This window comes from Emydura macquarii, unplaced genomic scaffold, assembly GCF_026122565.2.
Source record: "Emydura macquarii macquarii isolate MOO-44397 ecotype Brisbane River unplaced genomic scaffold, CSIRO-AGI_Emac_v2 contig_431, whole genome shotgun sequence".
In the NCBI taxonomy this organism is placed as follows: domain Eukaryota; kingdom Metazoa; phylum Chordata; order Testudines; family Chelidae; genus Emydura; species Emydura macquarii.
The window spans coordinates 4631526-4658739 of record NW_027130568.1 but is presented as its reverse complement, the minus strand read 5'-3'; the positions used below and the strand labels follow the sequence as shown (position 1 = coordinate 4658739).

The window sequence follows — 27214 nt, the reverse complement described above, 5'->3', positions numbered from 1 at the left end:
TCCTTTTTTGTCTTACTTTTCATGTAGATATGTAAATATCAACATTGGAATTTAGAAATGTAACGGTGTAATTCTTAAGCTAGAACAATTCAGAAATACTTCCAACTGGAATAATATGGCTATTTTAGATTTTGGGGGAAACTTTTTGGAATTAATCCACATTTATGAAATTTAAGACCCCAATCCTGCAAAGATTTACACACATGGTTAACTTTTCTCAGTGCGTAAACTTAAGCATGCGTCTAAATCTTTGCAGCATGAGGGCTAAAATCTTTGCCATACAGTATAAGTGCTTTATCTACTGAAATAAAGAAAAACAAATAGCTTACATAGTTGGAGGGCAGAATTTTTTTTGAACATTTACTGTCTGAAACAAATCGTTTTCATTTGTTTTGTTTTTTCTGATCAGGACTGGGTGTCTCTCTGGTTCTTGCCTTACGATAAAAGTGAAGAACAGATTTCTTCTCAACTAGGTCTGGCATGGCTTGTTCCATTATGGGTAGATAGAGATCCCGAGGTTAGTGTATTCTGGCCTTAAAACTGTTGTTCCAAATATTGCAAATCTAAAAATTCTGTTTAATATTGAGACTTAAACTAACTTGGCACAATTTTAAATGTGTGTTTTAAAAATGTATTGTAAGTAATAATCACTTAGAATTTTTCTGTCAATGCATTTTAAAATGAATCCCTATCCTCATTTCCCTGTCTCCCCCCACCTTCTGTTCTGTTCTTGATCCTCTGGGATAGTGGCTCATCAGGCCCTAGCATGGATGAGATTTGTTTGCATTAGTTTAGAAACATTTTTAAATACTCTTTTAAAAAGTTGTTTGTAGTGTTGTAGCGTTTTGGTCCCAGGATATTAGAGAGAGAAGGTGGGTGAGGTGATATCTTCTATTGGACCAACTTCTGCTGATGAAAGAGACAAGTTTCAAGCTTAAACAAAGTTATGCTTCAAGTCTTTGTTGGAATGGTACTCAGGGCATGTCTACACTACAATATTAAGTTGACCAAACTTACATCGATATACAGCCGTCACAGTAATTAAATCACTTTTGCATGTCCACACTACATTTCTTTTGTTGGCGGTGTGTGTCCTCACTAGCAGTGCTGGCATTGATGCAGAGAACAGTGCACTGTGGGTAGTTATCCCAATATGCAACTCACCATCCTCTGGTGCAGAGCATTTTGGGAAGGGTTTGCAAAACCTCCTGGGGCAAATGAGTTGTGCAAGGGTGACTGAGAACATGGTTTCAGTGTCCCATGATGCAGTTTTCTCCATCCCATAATATCTGCATCCCGTAATGTTACGTGCCTCTTTTCAAAAGCCCTGCAAACCCATGTATCCATCTTGTCTGTAAGAAGCATGGATCCTACACTGCTCTTCAGTATTGTGCTGACTGTTACGAACACAAAGCATCTGGTCCTTCAGTATTTTCAGAACTGCCAGAGAAGCTGCGAGGAATATGACAGTGCCTTGCAGCCTGCTTTGCTGAAAGACGTAGAAAGAAACAATTAAAAGTTGTTGTTGGCAGTCGCAAAGCAGCTCCACATGGTGGAGTGCTGGTTCTGGATCCAAGAAACAAGCACAGAGTGGTGGGATTGCATCATTATGCATGTTTGGGATGACGAGCAGTGGAGTTCCGTCCTGTCACATAACGCAATTAAACAAGCGCTATTACAGTGGCACAGCTGTACCGCTGTAAGTTTTAGGTGTAGACTAGCCCCTAGTTTAAACACTGGTGCAGTTTACAATTAAAAAGAGTATTGAGATGTTGTTCTTCTTTCATAGGACAATTTTACAGATATTTGTGCATGTCAGATAAGGATTTACATCCATTTTCCTGCTGATCAGTTAATATTAAATGGGGAATGCTGTACTGCTTTGTTTACACTTGTTTAATGCAAATATATACAGCAAAATGCTCCTTTTATATAATGCTACAAAAATAGAGGTGAGCACTTCCCTCAGATCACTGAAAGTTGTTTCCATATGTAATCAGCTTTCTAGACACGTCTGATCTGTTTGTTATGTTGAGAGAATTATCTCATAGAAATACTGAAAGCTATATTGTTGATCTTTTATATGCTCTTCTATGAAAATAAAAGTAATTAATTAATAGCTTTTCAAGGGAGTTTAGAGGTAATGAAGACTGCATGCTTTATAATAAAGGTTTAAGAATAAATTATGAAATGTTAACATTTCATACTGTGAAATGCAGCTTCTTTCTTCTAATATGTTCCAGGTAAGGTTCACCTCCCTTGGAATTGGATCAGCTCTTACATCTCTTGAATTAGGATGCACTGCATTAGCAGACAGCTGTCAGAACATTTCAGGAGGGTTATGGGGAACAGTGATAAACATCCTTCTGGACCAGTCAGAATGTAGCTTGGTACGCAGAGAGGTATGTCGTTTTTTGTCGTCCTATTATCCATGAATACACACTCCTTATGAATGTATCTTCAAGGGAAAAAAATAGTAAAAGATGCTTCCTTCCATAAACTGTAACTGAGAGGAAAGCTTCCAAGACTTTATTTCAGGTGACACAACTTTCTTGCTGCTTTGTAAGTTAAATGCTATCTAATTAAAATACATCTTTTTCTGTCTTATCTTAGCATTCGCATGAAAAGCGCCAAAGAGACATGACTGCTAATATAAAGCAAAAGTAATTTGTTTCAGTGATATGCTAGTTTCAGGGGGCTCATAAAAACAGTGAGTTGCATACAAAGATATTGTTGGCTGTTACTTTCTGTAACCATATAAGAATTATCTCTAGCTATTCTTGCTATACATTTTTATAGCATTTTGAAGTCCAGGTTACAAGTGGTTTTAAGTTCATTTTGATACTGTGTATATAATGCAGAGGCAACAACATACTTGTCTGCTTTTCCCTCTGTTAAAAGAACTTGAAGTTGTGTTTCACCTTATGCTCATTACTTAACTTTGCATATTAAACTGTTGTTTTTCTTTTATTAGACAGAAAAGTTTATCAAAAATATTTATTGGTAATAAATGACATGTATGTCCTACAGATTGTAAATTAGAATCTTAACCTCTGAAATTAGAGACCACTTTTACGTTAGTAGCTAACACCAAAGCATTGTGTGAAATAACCTTTTAATTTATACACACAATTTGTATCTATTGTCCAATAGCTGCTTACTAAATTTAAATAGTGTAAAAAAGGACTCTAGAGCTCTGTCTTTCCACATGTTATCCCATGGGTGGTTTGTAAGCAACAGAAGCTGCAAGGTGATGACTATTGGTTTGTCTCTTACTAGCTAAGAACATCATGATATTTAAATATAAAGCACAATGTTTTGTTCGCTTTCAAAACCAGTGTGCACTACTGGTCTCTGTTGCAACTTCTGTTAAATTCTGGAATATGCTAGTGTTTAAAGTGCTGAAATTTTATTTATTCGTTGACACTCTAAGGTTGATATAACATGCACAATTCATGGAGTATGATCAGAGGTATATTTTGCCCAGCGTACCAGGTATATATAATACAATAAACAAAAAAGCATCTCACCTTAAATAGGAAATTCTTATTTCTTGTATGTTGATAAACCATTCCCAGGATACCTCTCATGGGTTTGGAGGAAGCATTATAAACAGTTCAGAGATTGAGCTGTAGGATGATGAAATCACAGAAATGTATCTGGGAGGGACCTCTAGAGATCCTCAAGTCCAGCCTTCTGTGCTGAGGCAGGATCAAGTAAACCTAGTGCATCCCTCAACAGGTGTTGATCCAACCTGTACTTAAAAACATCCATTGATGAGGATTCCACAATCTCCCTTGGAAGGCTAGTCCAAGACTTCACTACCCTTATAGTTAGAAAGTTTCCCCTAATATCTAACCTAAATCTCCCTTGCTGCATGTTAAACCCATTATATCTTGTCCTATCTTTAATGAATATGGAGAACAATTGATTACCATTCTCTTTATAACAGCCTTTAACATATTTGAAGACTGTTTTCAGGTCCCTTCCTCTGTCTTCTTTTCTCAAGACTAAGCATGCCCTTCTTAACCTTACCTCATAGGCGATGTTTTCTAAATCTCTTATTTTTGTTGCTCTCTTCTGGACTTTATGTCCAATTTGTTCACATTGTTTTTAAGGTGTGGAGCCCGAAACTGGACACAGTACTCCAGCTAAGGCTTCACAGGTGCCAAGCAGAGCAGGACAGTTAACTCCTGAGTTTTACGCACAGCACTATTGTTAATACACCCCAAAATAATATTAGCCTCCTTCACTACTGTGTAGTATTGTTTGCTCATATTCAGTTTGTGCTCTACTATAACCCCCAATCTTTTTCTGCAGCACTACCACCTGAGCCAATTATTCCCCATTTTGTAGTTGGGAATTTGATTTATCCCTTCTTAAGTGTAGTACTTTGGCACTTGTCTTTATTGAATTTCATCTTGTTGATTTCAGATCAATTCTCTAATTTGTCAAGGTCCTGTTAAATTCTTATGCTATCCTCCAAAGAGCTTGGTGTCATGTACAGATTTGACAAGCCTCCTCTCCACTCCAATATCCATTCATTAACAAAAATATTGAATAGTATCAGAACCAAGACTAACCCCTGTGGGACCCTACTAGAATATGCCCTCCCAATTTGGTGATGAATCATTGATAACTACTCTGAGTATGGTCTTTCAACCAGTTTTGCATCCACCTTATAATAATTTCATCTTGATCACATTTCCCTGATTTGCTCATGAAAATATCATGTAGGACTGTATCAAAAGCCTTACTAAAATCAAGATGTATCATGTCTACTGCTTTCTCCTATCCCAAAAGCCTGTAATATTGTTAAACAAGGAAATCAGCATGGTTTGCTATGTTTTGTTTTTGACAAATCCGTGCTGGCTATTCCTTATAACCCTATTATCCTCCAGGTCCTTATAAATTAATTGTTTAATAATTTGTTCCAGTATCTTTCCAGATATTGAAGTTAGACTGACTGGTCTATAATTCCTGGGTTGCCTTTGTTCCCCTTTTTGAAGATAGGTACTAACTTTGTCCTTCTCCAGTCCTCTAAGACCTTACCATCTTCCATGAATTATCAAAAATAATTGTTAATGGTTCTGAAATTGCTTCAGCTAGTTCCTTAAGTACCCTGGGATGAATTTCATCATGTACTTGAATACATCTAACTTATCTAAATATATTTTCATCTATTCTTTCCCTATTTTGGCTTGTGTTCCTTCCCCCTGTTGTTAACATTAATTGTGTTGAGTATCTGGTCAGCATTAACTTTTTTAGTGAAGGCTGAAGCAAAATAGGCATTAAAAACTTCAGCCTTTTTGAAATGAAGCTATGGGGTTTGTTCTGATATCTCAACTCAGAGCTAGTTACACTCTGATCCAAATTGGGGTGAATCTATGAGCTATTTGTTAATTTAACGTAACACACTTCTCAGCTTAAAATGAAATAGCAGTTTTCTTTCCCTATAGCCATAATGAAGCTTTGAACTGCATGAGGCACTCACTCTTTATTGAAAAATAGAGCTAGGAATGTTCAGCCAATCATTTATATATTTTTTAATTGTGTTGAAAGAGTTTAAAATAACATCTGTAAATGTCTTTTCAGTTTGCTTCAATGACCACAGCGCAACCAAGACATAGTTAGACTTAAGCTTTATAATTGAGTTTTAAGCCATTAAAAACACTTCAGATAAACATTTGCTTAACAAATTACCTATTCCAAATAAGACCACTTGTGAACATTACGGCATGAAAAAAGCTTTAAAAGAGTTTAAACCTCTCATATTATAACAATTAATGTCCACATCATCATAGAGCTGTTGGGATCATCTTTGAATCATTTTACAAAACACAATAAATGATATTAGATAGATGTTTATTATTAGATAGATATTAGATGTTTTATCATTCAATCCATTGTAAAAAAAAAAAGAAAGAAAAAAGGAAGAAAAGCCCTCTAGATTACTTAAAGGGGAAAAGGTGGCACTGGGACTGTGTTGTTTGTGTGGCAGCATGTGCTTGGTGCTGTACAAATAAAGACAGTGTCCTGCACCAATAATCTTACAATTTAAACAAAAAGAGTCAAGCACATAATGCACTGAATGATCATTGCTGAAGGGCTTCGCTGAAGTGTAGTGTCTTAAAAACAGTCAACAGTCAACTCATTCTTGTTTAAGTTTAAAGTAGTTTCAGTTACCGCCCCGCCCCAGGTTTCCTCTGCTTGTGTTTTTACAGTCACATTTTTCTGTTCTTTTAAAATATTTTTTTCTTCACTGCTGCTCTGTAAAATCCACAAAAACGGGGAAATTAACTGTACTAGGAAAACAGTGAAACTGTTATACAAAGTGCTCTCAATTTTGCAAAGTAAAGATTTTTTTTCTCCAATGTCTGTTATAGTAGTTTTAGGTGGTGATTGTGATTTTTTAAGTTGACTGTATCCCTTTTACATTTTCTAGAAGCTTGACATTTGAAACAGCCTCAGGAATATTTAAGTGAGCAGAGTGATTTGCTGATTAACATACCAATTTGACCTATGCTTTTAGAGTGCTGTTGAATCTGGTTACTTTGCTTTGTTTAGCTGCTACAGCAAGATGGCAGTATCGATGCTTTCATTTCCTTTTCTAGGCTGCTTTTATTCTTCAGAACCTTCTTGTGATCCCAATGCCAACTGAAGAAGTGAAAGATTGTGCTTGGCAGGTGAGTGATTATTTCCATTGTAGTGGAAAAGGTCAATGTGGTGGAAGTAGATTAATTGAAGTTAGAACGATGTTGCATCCTCAGATATTTATTGCATAAGTATAAATGAAAAAAATCCTTCTGTGTAAACATCAGAACTGATTCAGATATTTTTAAAAGAGAAAAATATGAATATTCATATTATTTCATATTTTCAGTAAGAGGTTGAGAGAAAAAAATATCTTTTGTTTAACTATATGGAATGCAGTATAGAAAGTGCAGCTGATAGTCTCCTTTTCTATTAATGATATTACATAAGAAATTTAGATTCCTTGAGACACATTATTAATTTGTTTTGGCCAAACTGAGAATGCGATATTACTTAGACAAGAAAGGCATATATTTTATTACATTATAAAACATCTTAAAAGTTTCAATGGGTGATTGGGAAATGAGGACTTTGTTTCCCCCCAAAAATAGTGAGAATCATGTATAAATAAATCATGTATAAATCATGTAATCCTAAATAAATCAATCAATCATGTATAAATAATCTTGGTCACTCTTTTAAAATTTATTCTCCTTCAATGGCCTCTTTGCATTTCAGCTTGTGGAATATGGCATCCCTTGAGATGTGGAACTGCCTTGAAAAGCCATATTCATTAGTGGGTGCACAAGAGACATTGAATGAGGGTGATGTCCTCTCCCTACTCTGTATGAGGGAGCACACCCCTCAACCACTTCAGTTCTTTGCCATCGTCACAGAGAGTGAACAGAGCTCATCTTTGTGTTCTCAGACTAGATCTTCCCCTTATCCTAAGGGATTTTCTTGTGAACAGTCAATTTAGAGTAGCACAATGTAGAGTTCTTCCCATGTCCCAGAAGTCTTTGACTCCTTAATGGGGCCATTTTTAGCCCAGAACCACATAAGGATTTCAAGAATTACATCTACTTAACGTGGCGATCATATCAAAAACAGACACCCAAATTCAATGCCTTTTGTGGCTGGATGAGACCTACTTGGTAAGTCAGTGTGCAGTTTATCATGCCTTTACTAGCTGTGCCATGAGAGAGAGAGAGAGAGAGAGAGAGAGATATGCTTGAGGCTTGGCTCATCTAGTTCTCAGTGTATATAGCCTGATACTCTGACAGGCTTGTTGAGGATGCAGAGACCAGCATCTGTGCCAAGGTCCTCTTACACAGGACCCAAGATGCACTTTCTGCTTCGGCTTCAGTGCTTCCTTCTGTCACAAGCTTGAAACCAGAATCTCTTTGGCATTATACTTGGAGCAAATCCCTTACCCAGTACTGCTGGTTATGGCTAAATCTAAAGCAGAATCAAAGAACAAACCAGGATTCATAATTAAGTCCTCAATAGCCTTGGTGATAGTGGAGAAGCACCCATCTAGCATATACTCCTTATTTTGCACCATTAACCTCAGCACTAGTTCTGTGCCTGTCTCAGCACCAGAAGCCTGTTCAGGCACCCATTTGGATAAAAAGGAGAAGAGGAATCGTATGTCCCCGCAAGAGAGGCAAGAACAGAATACAAAAGAAGAAGTGCCATCTCTCTTCTCTTCTGTACTATGTCCCATAAGTGCTTTGAAGATGTAGTCAGCAATGCTGTTGCCTCTTCTTCCCACTCCTCCAGAGCAGGATGTCATGACACCAATTTAACTTGGACCTCTCACAAGTTTAGTTTCTGCTAACACCCTTGATTACTCTGTTTTGAGAATCCCCTGACTCAAACACAGAATACCAAACTTCTTCTCTTGCCTCAAATCCAGACATCATCATACAGGGGCACTCTTCAATTATTCATGTAGTCCTATGTGCAGCACTTCTCCTTCGGAAGTTACAAGACAAATATCAGCACTGTTGCCAATAGCCTTTCAGGAAACTGTATGTCTGTTGGCACCAGTGCCCTCATCAGCACCTGTCTCCCATTCTGCATAACCATAGCCTTCATTGTCTGCACCACTCCCCCAGATCTTCAAGAAGTTCTGCCTATATTGCAGGAATGGACTTGAGATATTTTCAGAGGGACTCTACAAGACCCCTTGGGAGGCACATACAGATAGTGCCTCACAAGAGGATCAACAGCAGGGAGGAAAACATTCCCAACTCTTATCTGTGGAGGTCAGAATACTATCATTGTAGTGTATGCAAAAATAAATCTGCTTCATTTCTTTACACCTTGCAGGAAAAGAGGACATGAATGTAGACTCTCAAATCTGGCCCTTGGCTTAGTCTTTATACAGGACAGTTAAATTTAGCTGATGTATTTTTAGGCCTGGTCTATACTAAAAAATTAGGTTGATCCAGCTACATCGCTGAAAAATCAAAGCCCTGAGCAACGTGGTTAAGCTGACTTAACCCCCGGTGTAGGCAGTGTTAGCTTGACAGAAGAATTCTTCTATCTACTGAGTTACCATTCTCATGGAGATCAATTACCTGTGCTGATGGGAGAACCCTGCCTGCTGGCATAGGTAGTGTCTACACTGACGTGCTACGGCAGTGCAGCTGCAGCATTTCAAGTGCAGCAAACCCGTAGAGTTATGAATTCTAGTATAAACACATTTGCAAGGGGTAGCCATTGTAACATTTAAAGTATTTTCAAGATGATCATGAGGATTCAATGATTTTAATATTGGTTATATTGATTACAAAGATTTTCACGGAGTTGCTTTGTCCTTTTTTATTAGAAGAAGTTTCAAAGGCTTAAAAGTGAGGTATGAAAGAATGGATCAAATCATAATATTCCAAATGAGGTGTAACAAATTTGTAACTGCTATTTGTACTGATTTGAGTCAATGTAATTCTTATTAAGAAATGCAGTTTAACTGAAATTTCATTTGTCACTTAATAAGTATTCATGCTGAAAGATATTATCAAACAAGATTTCAAGGTAACTGGTTAATTTAATACACTAGAAAGTCAAGTCACCAATTTAAAATGTAAAATTATTACCAGGATTAAACTTTATACTGGAAAGAATTATAGCTTCCCCCCCTTCATGTCAAGTGTAAGGTGATTTATCTGTAAACCAGCTAACACAAGAAAGAAAATTCAAAGGAAAAGCTAACAGAGAATATGGAGGATAGTAGGGATAAGTGTCAAAGGCATGCAGTACATTAAGATTTTTATCCCCGAGGCAAACATTTGATAGGTTGTTAATAGAGAGTGCAGACCAGATTTTGGATGTTAATGTTTATTGCATTGTTAGAGCAGTTATTTTTCTTGATGTCAATGCAGCAAGCTCTGATTCGCTCACATCATTAAAATGGCATAGCAAACTTTTGCCATGAGTAAAAATCAGTCCATATAATTTGATGTTATTTGATCACAACACAGTATGTTATCTCAAGGTTGCTGAAGTCAGTGCATGCTGTGAACGTAATTGGTGAAAGACTCCAGTGCTTTTTAGCAATCTCCTGTGGCCATGAAGTGCTTGGCACAGGATTTTTAAACTGGCATAGGCATCTCTGGATATCAAAAACTTGGACTCAATGTCATCACATTTATTGTCTGCAAAATTCCCTGAGTATGCGGTTGATGTGGTTGATATAATCAATCCATAGCGCTAACACCTCTGTGCATGGAGTGTAACACTGTAACTCATTGTTAACAAATTACATGAAGCACAAAATTATTTGTCAAAGTAATTGTTGCAGTCTCACTGTGTTTCAAATGGTGCAAAAGGCAAATGTTAATTATTTGCACTGTTATGTATCGTTGCTGAATTATGCACACTGAAAAGAAGAAAAGGTACTGCTGGATTATAACTCAGAATAATTTTATAACCCAGAGTAAACTTTGTTCTTCTTCTTTGTTACACACTTGTTTTTCTTCCAGTTAAACTTAAATTTTGCAGAAATTGATATGTTAGGGCCTGATTTGAGGCCCATTGATGGCGATGGGAGTCTTTCCATTGATTTAAATGGCTATGGATCAACCTCCATCCCCTCACATGCCAAAGAGAGCTTCCTATCACCAATGGCAAGTTGTTTTTTTCTTTGAAGGAATTTTTTATAATAGTTTTTTTTAAAGCAGTGTGAACTGCTATTAAAACTCCTTTTCGGAGTAGGCCTTTCTTGGAACATGCTTGTTTGTTTGAATATTACTCAATGTGAGTTCCATTGCCAAGTAACTTTTGATAATTTTTTGCAGTCATTTCAAATTGGCTCTAGTGAAATCTAGTTGAATGAGTATTGAATTTATTATTCTGTTGGGAAAATATTTTTAATCTAAGAAGTCATTATAATAGTCTTAGATTGAAAACAATCCTGTTAAGTCTTTCTCTAAAGGTGTAACACAAGTCTTCAGATATATTTTTTTCTAAATTCACTGCCTGAAAATGAGTTCTTAAGAAACTTCTTGTCTTTAAAATCATTCCTTATGCCTCCTTGTATCCTTATATTTATTTAGCAATGTCAGAATTTCTCTTACTGATTGGTATGTATTATTTTCTAAATAGGTTGTTATTTCTTATTGGATTAGACTGAATGGATATATCTTAGTGTTACGGTAGTTTCAAACTGTGGCTAACCTTGTCACGATACTTATTATTAGGGTCAGAGAAATTAAGCATATTAGAATGCTGTGAAGGTCAGTGTCCTTTAGTGGATCTCTATCACCCCTGAAGCCCCTCATTCTGAACTCTTAATTTTATTTATATTGTTATTAAAAAGTATGGAAATTTCTGAGCAAAGAGTATGATGTGCATTGTAGTGCATACCCTCTAAGTGCATGCTTTAGCAGCAACATCTATTGGCTTTTGAGCCAGGATTTCTAAAATTGCTTAAGTTATTTTAGCAACTTCAGCTTTCTTCAAAGCTGTCCCCCCCCCCCCCCTTTAAAATAAACTCTGCCAGTTGCTATTTTTAAATAGAATTAAGTGAGAAGTTACAACAGCTTTCTAGAGGCTGATTATAAAGCTTTCTTGATGATATTAACCAGGGTTCTTTCAATCCCAAAGCTCTTGGTAACTTTACTCTGAGTGAGATGGTGTCAGGAAATAATCAATGGAGACACAACTGCTAGTTGGCTGGCACAAACAGTACAATACAAAAGTGGTCTCACTTAAAGCTATACTTCACTTAGTCTCAAGTACTTATACATGTCCATAACAGGTTAATAAAACACCCCCAACCCTCAATAATTGGTGAGGTTTGGTGTTGCTCTAAAGTGGTACAGGGGCAGCCATCCAACTGGTCTGTCTTTCATAGGGGCCATAGGGGGCCTCAATCTGTGTCCATGAAGTGATTCCACTAGTCCAAACCTCTCCCCACTTATTTATTTTTAGTAGACAATCACATGTCAATAAAAAAACTTGTTAGGCAAGCAGTTTCAAAAGCTAAGCAAGAGGTCCCCTCAGATTACTAATTACCCAGATGTCTTCCTGCGGAGTTTGCATGCCTTGAGGCCCTGACAGACACATCCCAGAAGGCAAATATAGATAAGCTTCTTATTTTTCTCCTAAAACACAGACCCCCCCTCCCCCCCCCCAGCACATTCAACAGAGACTTCATCAGGAAGGGGCACAAGGTCAGGCAAAGGTTAATCAAGAGGCTCACTTCCCAAACCCCCTCCCCTCCTGGCTTACTCATGCTAAGTTGCACAGGCCTGCAAAATAGCCTACTAGTTTTGGCTGCTATTAGCAACAAGTATAATAATCAATATTACATTATCAGGAGTGGTCCATGGCCTTTTACTGGTCTGTCAAAATCTCCCCGTACAATGGTTTATACAGGAGCAAGGACAGATTGAGATTCATACAGTTATATTATAATTGGCCGCCAGAAATCTAGCTTTTTCTAACTAAGTTGTTGAAAAAATACCAGATTTTTTAAAAATGGACTACTTGTGATTTATAAAAAAAATGTCCTAAAATTGCATTCATTAGTGATTAATTGCTTACAAATCCATACAATGTGTGACTGAACATGTTGCCATGATGCAGAACAAGTTTGTTTATTGTAGTTAAATATAATCTATATGGTGAGATTTTTCTTCAAGTAGGCTGTATGGAAAAGTTTTGGGCTTTGTTTCTTCCCCAGGGAGTATGTTTTGTAATGTAGATTCCTGTAAAGAAATACATTTTGAATTACCCTTGTTTCCTCAGGGGCCTTGTGTACATGATGAAGAGTCTGGTCTGTCTCAGATAGGAAAACCTGCCCTTCTGGCTCTATTATATCATTGCCACTTCTATGAACATTTGAATCAGATGGTGAAGCACTGTTACCTAGGTCTATACACATTTGATTTGAATTGTTCTGTGGGAGAAAGACAAATGGCAGAAAAAAATGGCATAAATGGTAAGTGACATTGTTTATTACTTCAGTGGTATGTTTTTAAGCCAAACACTTTTCTAGCTTGGAATTCACCTGTTGATGTTTTTACAGAACATTGTGCTTATTCATTGCAACTCTCATTTTAAATTTAATATATGCTTAAAGAATTAAGTTGTGTGTTATAAAGATAGAATTGTTGGTCTCTTGAAGACGTAAGAATGAACTTTACAGTTCAGCTAGTCCACTATCTTAGGGACAATTATGTATTTCGTATATATGTTCATGGAAGATCTAGATGGAAAATATCTGTTAAATCATCCAGTCCATCTTCCTGAAAAAGGTAAAGATAATGGAAAAATACTTAAGTTCATTTAACTTTTAATAGGTGTGACTTTCCTGTACGATAGCAATGAGACAGCTCAGGGAAGCATTGAATATGTGGTCTGCTCTTAAAAGAGAGGCAGTCTTGCTAGCCTCTTGAGAAGACACAACCTGTGTGTCTTAAGACACCTCCACAGGGGCTCTTTACAGAAGGGTGCTATTCAAATTTACTCTGATATATGACATAGCAAGGAATGTTGTGTGGCGAATATAGGATATTATTTGGCACCTATGGTAGTCAATGACAGTATTTTCATTGACCTCAGTGGATGAATGATTGAACTACTGATGCAAGACAGGAGAGGAGAGTTAGCTATGACTCTGTATATAGGTTGTCCAAAACCATTCTCTTGATTTGTTATATCATCTTTTTTGCTACAGCTTTGCACAGACTCAGAGAATGCATGGGTAGGACATCAGCAGTGAAATGATTATACATAACCTTGAAATCACTACTCTTTGAGCTAATTTTCAGCAGGACATCACCCATACTTGTTTCTTATATTAATGTACTTAAAACTGCTCTATGCTACAGAAGGGTGCTCTTCAATCAGAAACATAGTTTTGGAAAATCTGTCTAAAATCATCTTAAGGTCATTGTTGTCTTACTATTTTCTTCACATTACATTCCTTTGTCATCTCTCACAGTAGGTTTCTCTTGGCTTATCCTATGTAGATGTCCTGAAACAATTTCTTGGTATTTAATATCTTTTGCTTACTTACACTCTACAGTTACTTGAAAAAAGTTCACCCAAAGGTGCAAAATATGTGTTTCTAAAGGAAGAAACAAAACAAAGCCTATCTACGGCACTTAGTGGATTTTTACTGTTGCAATTTTTAGATATTTTTAAATACGTAACCGTACAACCTTGTGCTGTTCAAAGCTAGATGAGGTTGGGTTTGATAATTATTTTCATGGGTGACCTCAAAGGAAAGTCTACTTTAATACCATACAGTGTGGTGTTGGTGACATAGCATGTGACACTTTTCACTCCCTGTCTACCTTTTCTCTCTCTTCTGGAGTCCTAATGATGTTGGGGATTTGGAGAGGTGGTGAAGAGAATTGAGGTGGTGGGAGTACCGGGCCCCCTTTAATAGCTTTATCTTTAGAATATAGGCATACGCTAAGGGGAGGGGCTAAGAGGAGTTCATGTGCACTTGTGTGGACACTGCTAGTAAAAGTTCCATTGTCTGAACTACACCAGGCTGATATATCCCCTCAGTGGGAATATGCAAATCCTGTCTCGAACTCCGGCTACAGGTAAATAACCTTCAGTTTCTTAGTAACTTTATTTTCTTGGTTGATTCTACCTACCTTACTTTCTATGCTTTCTCTAATTTTTTCCCCATAAAATTAGAATCTCAAAACACAGTAGTTCAAAAGTTAGCTATTATTTCCTCTTTCTGCAGATTTTGATGACTCTATTAATCTTTGGGGAGTTCCAGCCAGTCAAAGTCAATCTCCACGTTCTCAGTCAACATCTGATACTATGGTAAATTCCGAAGTAATGTATGCATATTACATTTAATATTGTTTATATAATATTTTCATATAATATAAGAGCTGAAACTGAAAATTTCAAAACTGAGCTATATAATCAAGTTTTACACGTCCTTAATTTTAGTAAATTGAGTCCTCTGCATTTATACATGTATGCAAGTACAGAAATAATGGCTCAATTTGCCCAGTTAAATATGCTGGCAAAGTTTAACTCTACAGTCTCTAAATCTCATGAAATTTCCTAAAAATTGCTTTCTAATTAGCTCTGTTGAGTAAATCCAAATGAAGTCATTTCTAGATACACTTTTTACTTTGTCCAAACTACTCTTTCACTGTGATCCAATATTTACCTCACGGTGTTGCATCAGCATAACATATCCCAAAATCAGGACAGTGTGTCAGCATATAATTTATATGCAGATGCAATATCACATCTTTTGGGTCCCCAAAATGTTTTTGGAGTGTATGAAAATTCCACAATCAGTGTTTGGAAGACACAGGATTACTGTGTAAAAATTGATATAACTTCAATACTGCAGGATGTTTTGCAAATCTTTCTGGCTAGAATGATGGTAACTGCAATTCAAGACTGCAAGCATACACTGTCCGTCAAGATATCAAATGTAAAGCAGGAGAAATTGAAATGGATCCTCAGGGCTCAAAGAAGAGATTTCAGGATCTCTGAAGAGGAAAAAATATTGTACAAGCTGATGTAAATTCTACATGTCTTGTCTACTCAAGGTTTCCCAGATGGTAGGTCATGACTCCCCAGAAGGCTTTGAGATGTTGCACAAACATTTTAGGTTTAGCAAAAATATAATTCAGTAAACTTAAAATGATTTAAAAAAAAGGAAAAAGATATAACAGAAATTCTTTAATGGTGTGTACCTTTGAGGTCACTGTGTTGTTATATAACCTGAACACTTGAGGTGAAACTAGCTGTCTGAGGAAGGCAGATACCTCATTATCTAGAACTTCCAGACGTGTATCTTTAAATTTGATCTTTATCTAATTAAAGGTACCAAGAAATATTGCTCCACGCCCAACAGGTGTCATTCTTTCCCCATCACACCTGAAAGAGAGCCTAGATTTCTTAATTGGTGAGGAACTGCAGGAGCATTTATGTATCGTGCAGATTAAATCTCACTGACCCTAAATAACTGAGAGTTGCCAGCTAGTAAACCAAATACAATGATCTCCAGCAGGAACTGTTCTTTGATATTGTAATAATTTCCAAATTCTTTGCCTGAGTGCATTTCGGTAAATGGAAGCTGCTCTTTGAGTCAACTGATTGAACTTCAAGATTCTTTATGGAGACAACTACTGCCTGTTTTCAGTGAATTCCTAGCTCACGGCAAATATCTGTTGTTGTTGTGTGGTTTGTTGTTGTTGTAGCTGTTTTTTTTTTTTGGACATACTGAAAAACAGTGGCGTTCTTTTTCTTTTAATGAATAATGATGGTTTTGAGTCCCACACTTTTTCTTTCTTTAATTAAGCTATCTGATATCAAAGACTGAGTTAAAAATGGGTTCCTACTGATCTTAAACAAGAATAATATGAAATTATTGTAGTTATTTTTGACTTCACCTACTTTTAACCTTCTTCTAATGTAGAAATAAGTGCTTTTACCCCAGTTAATCATAGAAATTGGCTATTGCTGACCAAACTAATATAATATCTAGTTATTATGTAGCAGTTTTTCATCCATAGAACTCAGTATTCTTTACAGAGGAGATAAGTACAGTTATCCCTATTTTACAGATGGAGAAACTGAGGCACAGAGAGGTGAAGTAATTTGCTTAAGATAACACAGCAGGCCAGTAGCGGAGCTTGGAATAAAATTCAGGTTTTCAGTGCCCAGTCCCAGTTCTGTGATCTATCTGTTGATCCACACTGCCTCCGTAAGAAGATCATATATTGTAGCATCTCTCTGGATTGCTGATTTTATACCATATCTGCATCTTTAATTTTGTATCAGGTTATAGTATGGATAGTGGAAACATGTAACTTGTACTTCTCCGAGGAAGTGCTTCTTTTCAGAAGATAGAGAATAGTAAAGTGTGGTGGAAGTACTCAGAAATAAGACATTTCTTTTTAACATTCCCTCTAATTAATATTATCACTGAATATGAGTAACAATTATTATTATTTTATTTATTATTTTATTGGTTTTTATATTACAGAAGTAGGTGACGAAAAGCCTCAGTCAGGACTGGGGCCCCAGCATGTTCAGTATTGTACTAAGATATAGAAAATCACAGTCCCTGTCCGGGAGTGATTATTGCGTCAGGATGACCAGTTTGCGGTAACTTTTACAGAAAGTGGCGCAAATTAAAGGAACTAAAGCCATCCCCCAAATGTGACCATCCTTCCCTAGGGAATTTTCTCATTATTTTATAAATGTGTGTTTATGCTCTGGATCCATGGCTACCAGAGTGTTATACAGTGAGGTGATTTAAACTTTGGGGTGGAGCTGTCATTAGAATTAATTACTGAAGGTCTATTAGGACAATGCCAATAGTTCTTTGTTTAAATACTAATGGTAAAGAAAAGAACCTTAATTTGTAACTAATGATAGATGAAGGAACTCAAATTTCGTTTCCACTTTTTTTACATTTATGCTTTCCATTTTATTAGCTAGCTCACAAATACTCGTTACTCTCTGTCTTTCCAAACTTCAAATTCTTTGGTTTATTTTTTATGCCATAAGAAAGTTGAATAGAGGACAGAGGTAGTGGTAAAAATATCCTTTTACTGGATATGATGTCCTGTATCCTAGTTTGTCATCATCAAAGGTGATTTGTGAAGGTGATAAGATCTTTCCTTCCTGGGACAGCAGAACACTGTGAAAATGACATCATTGTATTATTGTAGGTGTTCTATTTAGATAGCAGAAAAATTCTGTTTTTAAGCTTTATCTTGCTGTGAAGCCATTACCAGCAAAGGCTTCACTGGTGCAAGAAGCTAACCAGGTATATTTTTGTAACCAGTTTAAATTAATATTGATTTTTACTTGTCTAAGACCTAGTTTTCCTTTTCTTGGGCTGTAACATTAAGGCAGTTTGACAACTCAAAGTAGGGATAAGGAAAGCTGTAAAGTGTACATGGTTTACCTGTACTGTATTCTGTGCTACAAATGGTTTCTTGAAGTTTTGGATTACCATAATTGAGATTCCTTCTCTAAGATCATTCTGTATGTAGTAATGATCTCATGGTCTCTCTCAACGCTTTGGCACACTTAAGCCTTTGTTGGTTTATGTAACATTATTTACTAAAGCTTTTTCTATGACTGTTGGAGAGTTTCTTTAAAAAAAATGGAGTTCAGACTTTAGTCAATCATTAAAAAGATTTTCAGAGTTAAGGTACAGTGTTGTATCAGTGCAGAATTGGCCATATGTGGACATCTCTTCTCTTTGCTGACCACTGTGAGTGTTGCTTTGATGTATTTGGGCTCAGGATTTTTTGTTAGTCAGTCTTCTGACTTTTTTTTAAGGAGTTTGGGTTTATTTTGTTTCTGGATCCTGATCTCTACTCAAGTTGAAGACAACTGTGCTGCATCTTTCTTTCTGAATGTACCAAGGCAGGTCAGACCTGTCCCTTGGGGGTGCGGGGATTGGCCAAACCCCTTTGTATCAGATTGTCTGCTTCTGATGATGCAAACAGTGATGATTCAACACTCCTGCCTTATTCATTAGCTTCATAACTTTTGAGATTAATTTGAGGACAGTTGCAAGCAAGGCTTTCTCATTATCCATTTCTCTTAGTGGACCCCATGTCTGTCTGTCTCTGTCTTGCCCCCCACCACAGGTGAGAAAAAGGTGAACCCCATCTGAGAGGAGACCTTCTCAGGAGCCTCAGATGGGGAGCTTCTGCCATGATTGCTCCTAGATTGCAGATCCTCACTCTGTGAGGGGAAGGAGCTCAGAGCTTGTTATGGCTTCTGCATCTCCCAAAATCGGCAAACACATGCTCAGAAACTACTTCACAAAGAGGTCAGTCCTCTTGAGCACTTGGGATTCAACAAATTGGTATCTGCTTATTGTTCAAGGATTTTTCTTCCTGAGTAAGTCCAAAATTCCCTCTGAACAACCTGGTCTCGTCCACCTCTAAAGGGATAAGCAGCAGGTTCTGTCCCAGGTTCTTAAGTGGTCAGTTAAGTTACTTGGCAAGGAAGCTGATATCTGTTTTGACCCGCCATCTATGCAAAAGGAAGCTCTGAGTTCTCTTAGGATGATCCCCTGCACTTCCTCTCCAATTATATATTGGACTATGAGGAGCACCATGTGCTCAGGATACCTCCCCCATCATTGGTTATGACCTAAAAGGAGAGAACAAACAAGAAAAGTAGTTGGTCCTCTGGGTGACTACCAAATGCTCAAAAGGTAAAAGGAAATCAAAAAGGCAAATATATATATGTAGAGAGACAATGAAGCCCAAAAGCTGTCCTGATGCTGATCAACTTCTAAACCTCTAACATCTCCTCCAAAGAAGGGAAGCTCCACTTTGGATCACAGTAACAATGAAACTGAGAAGTATAAGGAAAGAAATGCTGGATGCAGCACACCTCCCTTTGGAGGCGTGCTGGCTCACCACCTTAGGAGCACTGAATCCAGAAGCTCCTGAGAAGCAGAGGGCCACCTGTGCCTGGACAGTGGCCCCGCCTGCACTCTACCCCTTCTTCCCAAGATTCTCCCCACCTGCTGCTCACTCTTCTCTTCCTCCTCTCCCTCCCATCGCTTGCTCTTAAGACAGGAGGGGGCAGAAAGGAGTGAGCAGTGGGTGGAGGAGGTGCTTCAGGGGAGGGGGCAGAGAGGGGCACCCACCATCAAAAATAAAAGTCAGCACCTGTGCCACAAAGGACATAGTTTCTGCAGACAGAAAGATAGAAGCCACCCTTAGAAGCTTCTTTAGAATCCCTGATAGTTCTATTTGCAGCCACATGCTTCACTAGAGCCACAATATCCTGGTACAACAGGCTAAAAAGACCCAATCCTCTTAATAGATTCAACATCAGATTATTGAAAATATCTGTAGCTTCTGCATTTGTGGTTCCATGAAACTGGTAGCAAGTGTTGTAGCTAATTCAGTAGCGGGGTGTCACATCTGGCTTAAGCAAATAGCTATTCAAAGCAAATACTTGGTGCCTCAAAACTGTCTAGTGGACTCATGTTTGAGGAAAGATTGATAAGATGATATCAGATAACATGAACAAGCTAAAGCTGCTCACTCCAGTGAAGTCCAAGGATGACTACAAATGCTTATGCAAGGGCAGAAGCTCCCTTTTAGACTGATCCAAAGCCCAATGAAGTCAGTGGTACCTTTCGATTGATTTCAGTGGGCTGTGGATGAGGCCTTTTGTTCCAATCTACAGAGAAAGAGAAGGGAATCCTCTTATTCCAGGGGTAAAAGCTGGACATGGAACACCCAGAGGAAACCCAGATCAGGTAACAAGTCCAACCCGTCCTTCCAGTCCAAACAGTCACTTGACTGCTGCCAAAAGTCTCCATCCAGAAATAAGTCTGGGGGCAGTATATCCCTCTGCTCAAATACCTGGTTCCAGTTGACTTCAGACTGGTGGGCATTAGAGAATGCAGCATGGATACTTGTTCCACGTTGCTTATTCATTACTTCTTCAAATTCAAGAGACGCAAAGAAATATCAAAGTGGCACTGCAGAGCTTTAGTTGAGGCCAGGTTTTTTATGTAATTCCAGGAACCAATTTTTGAACACTGAATATTATTAAAACACACACTACACCCCCACACCAAACACTTTGCTCCTGAAAAATTAGCTGTCTTTGGATTAACAATAAACACCTTAACATTAACAAAGAATGAATCAATTGCTTTTGCTTTTATGACTTCCTAGATCCTTTCTGCATCGCCATCATTGGGGAGCGTTGATGAGCTGCAGGCACCTGCCTTGCTGGGATCAGCTTGTTTTGTCCCTGAAACACCAGTTGACCGACTTATGGCTCAAGGTAAAACCAGATTTGAGTTTAATTTTTAAATGTATCGAAACCAATGAAAAATGTTTGTCCATGGAGTGAAGGGAGATTAGCAATGTTGCGCAAGGTTTTCTGTTGAATTAACTTGACCTGACAGTAAGAAATCCATTATCCTTGTAGGAGTGGAGAGAATTACACATAAACATTAAATACAACAGCTATTTCTTAGGGTCATAGCTAATTTTAAAAAATACATTTTTGGAAGTTGGCTGGCTTAGTGACTTTTGACCCACATTTGAACCAGTAATCTAGAAATAAAAGGTTCTATGTACTAACAAGTTTCTAATGACCAAAAGTTGCATGTGGTGGCTTTTTTGTGGCCTATCAGAAATAAACTTATGGGCTGTCAGTTTCTAATGGACAGATGTCCATATTGCACACTTGGTACTCTTAATGGTGGTCATACTAATTTGTCCATATTGCACACACAGTCCCACTACTTGGTGCTCTTATTGGTGGTCTCAGCAGTGAGGCCATGTTACCTGGGCACTGCATCTGAGCTTTCCTGGCATGGCTATGTAAAGAAGCCTGCACTAATGTTTTTAGAGATACCTTATTTGATGAACTTCGGTTTTCATTGTTGTCACTCTGTCAACCTTCCAGAACACTAAGCTTCAGTAGAGAAATAAATGTCTCACACAAAGATATTCTATTACAAATTTCATTGTCCCATTCTTTCTCCTTTTCTCCTAATCTGTAGTCCATCTAAAAACAAAATGTCAGTCCCCTGTAGAAGAGTGGTTATTTTAATACTGTTTTTTAAAGTGATTGTTATCTGTTACAATGAAAAACTGTATTTTTAACATTTTCAGGCAAATTAGCAAATCTTATGAATATGCTTCTTTGGATTCATCAGTCATAGAATCTGGCCACTGTCCTACTTAATTTATATAATTTGTGATTGTATATTTTTATGATCACAAATGATTAAATAAAAACAACAGTTAAGAAAAACACTGTATAAGAAATATTTAGTTCATTATTTTACACTTTTCCGCTTGTCTTTTTTTCTGATTATTCATTCAAGTCTCTTGCTCCACAGTTTGCCAAGGTGCATTCCGTATTGGACTTCTTGTAGTTTGAGGTGTGATCATATGAAACTTCATATGTTTTTGGTCCAAGAAACCCTTGTTTTACTTTTAAAATTCTATAGGGAAGTTTGATGCACTGGGTAGCAAATAAATTGGTAAGTTCTTTGTATTATCTAATTGCTCTGCTTTATCATATGGATGTGGGTTTTTGTTTTGGTTGTTGTGTTCTAGGTCAGAGTGATACAACCACAACAGCATCTCCAAGTCCACATGATTCTCCCCAGTCTGCTGTTCTGCCTAATCAGTGTGCTGTAGTCACACCTCCTCTCCTGTCAGCTGTATGCAGCCTGCTGGACAACCTGCTGGTGGTTGTTCCAAAGGATACTGGAATTGCTCTTCAACAAGCACACTTACTAACAGCTCTCAGTAGGTAAGAGATCAATAATTGCTGAGCTACAAACAGGTGTAGCAATAGAGGAGAACTAGAATAGAATAGAATGAGCAATACCCATGTTTCTAACCACAACTTTGTGACAGGTATTGATTGGCTCCCGGGTACTCTGAAATTTTCACAAATGCTTTTTTAACTGAGGCTAGCAGATGCATGTGTTCAGTTTTTGCTCAGAGAATACGTACTCACTTCCATATGGATGGTTCTCATTGTTTTGGGCGAGTCTTTCGGGTACAGGTTTATGCTTGTATCCCCTCTTTCCCTCTGGTAATTATTAAATAAATACCCATCTGGACAAAGATTATCATCCATTTTTGGAGAGTTCAATATGTAATCTAGTCAGACATTCAGAGTTATGATTACATTTCATTGTGATTTTTTTTTTTAATTGCACAAAGTGTATGTGTATATTGAAAAGTTTGGTTTGGAGGGGAAAGTAGAGTTTGAGAGCATGGGACTTGTTTCTTCACTCTCTCCTCTATCTCTAAGTGATATTTGGCAGCTATGAGAGGACTTAGATTAGAGACCCTCATTATTTTTGTTCCCTTTTTTTAAGAACGTAAAGCAATTAAATGCAAAAACTGTTTAATGTTGTTTTAATATTGTATTATCACTCAAATTAAAGTTAATATATATATTTAGAACAAAGATACTTACAGTATGTTACTAAACACAGTTTAGTTTTCAAATTGTAGAGGTTGGTCCACCTGTGACATATGAAGCACTTCCAGGTATACTGGTCTTCAGAACTGCCTTGGTTACATGAAGGAAGAATCTGACAGTCCTTTTAAACAGTAATGAGGCTTCTTGCTACTTGTTTCTTAGTGCAGGACATTCCTTTAGAATTTCCAAGACTTTTATTAGGGGCTTGTTTACACATTACATACTAGTGTAATTAAAGCAGTAAAAACCCTACTAGTGTGGATGCAATTACGCCAATATAATAGTGCTTATACTTAAGATTATTCCTGTACAGGAAAGGGAATAAGTTATCCTAGACTCAAGGATCTCTCTACTTGTATAACAACATCCACTCTAGGGGTTGTACTGGTAAAACTATTTTGGTTTAAAAGAAAAAAGAAAGAAAGAAAAAGAAAAAGCATCTTTTATACTGCATCTGCACTAGAATTTGTACTAAAATAACAATTACTGAGGGATATCATCACATCCCTGTTTTTAGCCTAAATTAAAGATATGTGCTCTTATTTTTAATAGATTATTAACTTAGTTTATCTGTTGTTTTGCATGAAAGTTGAAAAATATATTGCTCTAACAAACTGTTTATCCTATATTTTCCATTAGTCTTGTAAATGCTAGGTTGATTGAAAGATATATATTGGAATTGAAAGCTCCTCTGCCTCATCCATGTCTCACTGAACACACAAAAGTTCAGGTTAGTTCTTTGTGATAATGAAATGCACTGTATGATTAAAAAATCCTGAAGTCAATTAAAGACCTAAGCTATCGAGTCAAATACTTACGTAAACTTGAGAGGAAAATATACTATGCAATATTCACAGTTGGCTATTCATTCTGTTTTTTAAAAAGTTACACATAAAACTGTCAAACTATAAAACATTAAATTGTTAGTTTTTAATAATCCAAACCATCAAGAAAAAACATTTTCTTTAAAACTTGATTTAAAAAACCCCCAAACATTAACCTGTTTCTGTATGTTAACTTTTTACCTAGTGTGAATAGTATAGACAAACTAGAAACTCTCCAGGTCATAATGTATGCTAATAATGACAATACAGCCATTGCCATTGTTGATTCCATTCCTGCCACAATAATTGTACTGAAACACCGTAATAGCCATTATGCCAAAAACATTATATTTGAAAAGTATCTATTAAGTTAAAGTACAGTGGAGCCAGATAAAATAATTTGGTGCTGGGTCCACTTTTCCATGAAAAAGATGTTATGAATTTTTTAAATAAAAGGAGACCATCAACAAATTGCTAGCATACTGTTACTCCACGTATTCTGTTCTAAAAATGTAACCTTATGTCTTCAGAATGAACTCATTGGTTATACAAAGCATGTAATATGCTGTGCATTATAATGTTTTATACTGAATAGTTTCAACCAATTACTGACTCATACAACTGTTGTTTTACATTTCTGTTTAGCATGCAAATCCTTGCACTTTGGCTGCACTCATATTTCACCATTTAGTTGCCCACAACAAACATGGCCATCTCAGTTCAGGCCCTAGATCTTGCAAACATTTAAGCAAATATGTAACTTTACACACAAGTAGCTGAACTGTTGGTGGGACAGCTTGCATGTGTACAGTTATGCACGTGCTTAAGAGTTTCCAGAATTGGGGCCCTAGTGCTAAATAGATTTTCTTTCATAGAATAAATAATAATATATAGAAAAAATATGGGAAGAACTTATCATAGAAATTTCTGAAAGAAATTAAAAAATCCAATTCCTTGTGCATGAAGGCTTGCAGGCGTTCCTATGGAAAACCATTCCCGGAGAGTAATCATCAGTGGTTCATAGTGAAGCTGGAAGGGCATATCAAGAGGGATCCCAAAGGAATCAGTTCTGGGTTCGGTTCTGTTCAATATCTTCATCAGTGATTTAGATAATGACACAGAGTACACTTATAAAGTTTGCGGATGATACCAAGCTAGAAGTGGTTGCAAATGGTTTGGAGGATAGGATTAAAGTTCAAAATGATCTGGACAAAATGGAGAAATGGTCTGAAGTAAATAGTATGAAATTCAATAAGGACAAATACAAAGTACTCCACTGAGGAAGGAACAATCAGTTGTACACATACAAAATGGGAAATGACTGTTTAGGAAGGAGTACTGCGGAAGGGGATCTAGGGATCATAGTGGATCACAAGCTAAATTTGAGTCGACAGTGTAACAGTCTTGCAGAAAAAGCAAACATCATTCTGGGATGTATTAGCAGGAGTGTTGTAAACGAGACACAAGAAATAATTCTTCTGCTCTACTCCATGCTGGTTAGGCCTCAATTAGAGTATTGTGTCCAGTCTGGGTGCCACATTTCAGGAACACAAATTGGAGAAAGTCTAGAGAAGAGCAACTAAAATGATTAAAGGCCTAGAAAACATGATCTATGAGGGAAAGTTGAAAAAATTGGGTTTTTTTAGTCTGGAGAAGAGAAGACTGAGGGGGGATGTAACAGTTTTCAAGTACATAAGTTATTAGAAGGCAGACAGAGAAGAATTGTTCTCGTTAACCTCTGAGGAAAGGACAAGAGACAATGGGCTTACATTGCAGCAAGGGCTGTTTAGGTTGGACATTAGGGAAAAGCTTCCTAACCTTCAAGCTCCTTAAGCACTGTAATAAATTTCCTAGGTAGTTTGTGGAATCTCTGTCACTGGAGATTTTTAAGAGCAGGTTGGACAGACACGTGTCAGAGATGGTCTAGTTATTATGTGGTCTTGCCTGGAGTGCAGGGGACTGATTAGAAGACCTCTCAAGGTCCCTTCCTGTCCTTTGTTCTATGTATTGAGAAGTCATTATCCACTTCTCAAATATTTTGTGAGGCTGACCGTTGTTGTCTGGGGTGAAAAACTGAAGCCAAGGTCTTCCACAACATCTAAGTTTTATTCAAAAGAACTTTCATAGTCTTAATATGTATATGACTTTGCAAAAAGCTGCCATGTTCTCTTATCACACAATTTACTTAAACTACCAAAGAGACTTGAGAGTCTGGGAACACCCAAAAAGATGTAATTCACTGACACTGCATAGCTCCTTTGGAAAATTTACTAACATTTTTTTAAATCTTCAGTTACAGTGGTAATTTTCAGGATATGTGCATATTCTCATTAGTGTCCCCATGCTGTCTTTTTCTGTTTGCTTCACAACCATCTGAGGAATATTGTCTAGTCCTCGAGGTTTCTCCACAACTTCCTCCTAAGAAATTTCATTCTCTATCAGTGATACTTTTGGATTTCACACCGCTGTTTGCAGAATGGGAATTTTCCATCATTTTGTACAATAAACATTGATGGTGAAAAAATTCTTAATTTCAATCCACATCACTTTAATTGCCCCATATCTTTTAATTGATATATATTTGAGCTTGGCAGGATTCAATTTTAATTGATAACTCTCAGTAAATGTCAATTTAAGCTGACACACTGAAATCAATGACAAAAAATCAATTGGTAACTGTAAATGTGCTACAGGGATTGGGTGTCACCATCTCTGCAGCCATGCAGGGAGTACTCTGCAGCCCTGCTGTCATGGAAGTGAGTGAGTGGATCTGTGCCTGCAACTGTACAGGGCTCCTTGTGCTGCCTCATGGCTGGTGACATACAATCCCTGCAGGCACAAATTGTGGGGGGAGGGAGTCTGTTGTCCTGGTGGGGCAGAGCAGAGACTCTTGACCAGGATTGTCAGGACTGTGAGGAGAAAGTCCCTGGCTGCGAGGGAGACCACCCCACTGTTGAAAATGCATCCTGCTGACACAGACCTGCTCTCTCACTCATCAGGTAGGCATACCAGGGTCTTTGCTCTGCCCCACCAGGACTGCAGCCTTCCTCACACCTTGCGCCTGCAGGAACCAGGTGTCACTGGGCTTGCAGCCATGGAGGAGTCCTCTGCAGCTCTGCTGTCACAGCCCTACCTCCTCACTCCTATGACATGGCTGGGGACACCTGATCCCTTGTAGATGCAAGGTGCGATGGAGGCTGCAGTTGTACTAGCCCTGTAGAACAGACGCCTCTCCCTCTCCCTCCTCCAGCCATGACTACTAGGAGGAAGACAAGCCCTGGGCTGTGGGGAAGGCTAATCCACTGATGAACAGTTCCTGCATAGGGTTGGCTCCCACACTCCTGGCTGGTAAGTATGTGAGTGGGGCCAATGACACCCAATTCCTGCAGGCACAAGGT

General features: G+C 37.6%; 1 protein-coding gene across 1 annotated transcript in view; it reads left to right on the top strand.

Moving 5' to 3' along the window:
• The window catches only part of RTTN (rotatin), a 170905-nt gene that overhangs the window by 83527 nt on the left and 60164 nt on the right, over nt 1-27214 (top strand). Inside the window, exons 30-37 of the mRNA XM_067537491.1 lie at nt 410-517; nt 2244-2402; nt 6615-6686; nt 12790-12982; nt 14750-14832; nt 20709-20820; nt 22110-22308; nt 23632-23722. Of these exons, the coding sequence (XP_067393592.1) occupies nt 410-517; nt 2244-2402; nt 6615-6686; nt 12790-12982; nt 14750-14832; nt 20709-20820; nt 22110-22308; nt 23632-23722 (1017 nt within the window). The remainder of the gene's footprint in view (nt 1-409; nt 518-2243; nt 2403-6614; nt 6687-12789; nt 12983-14749; nt 14833-20708; nt 20821-22109; nt 22309-23631; nt 23723-27214) is intronic.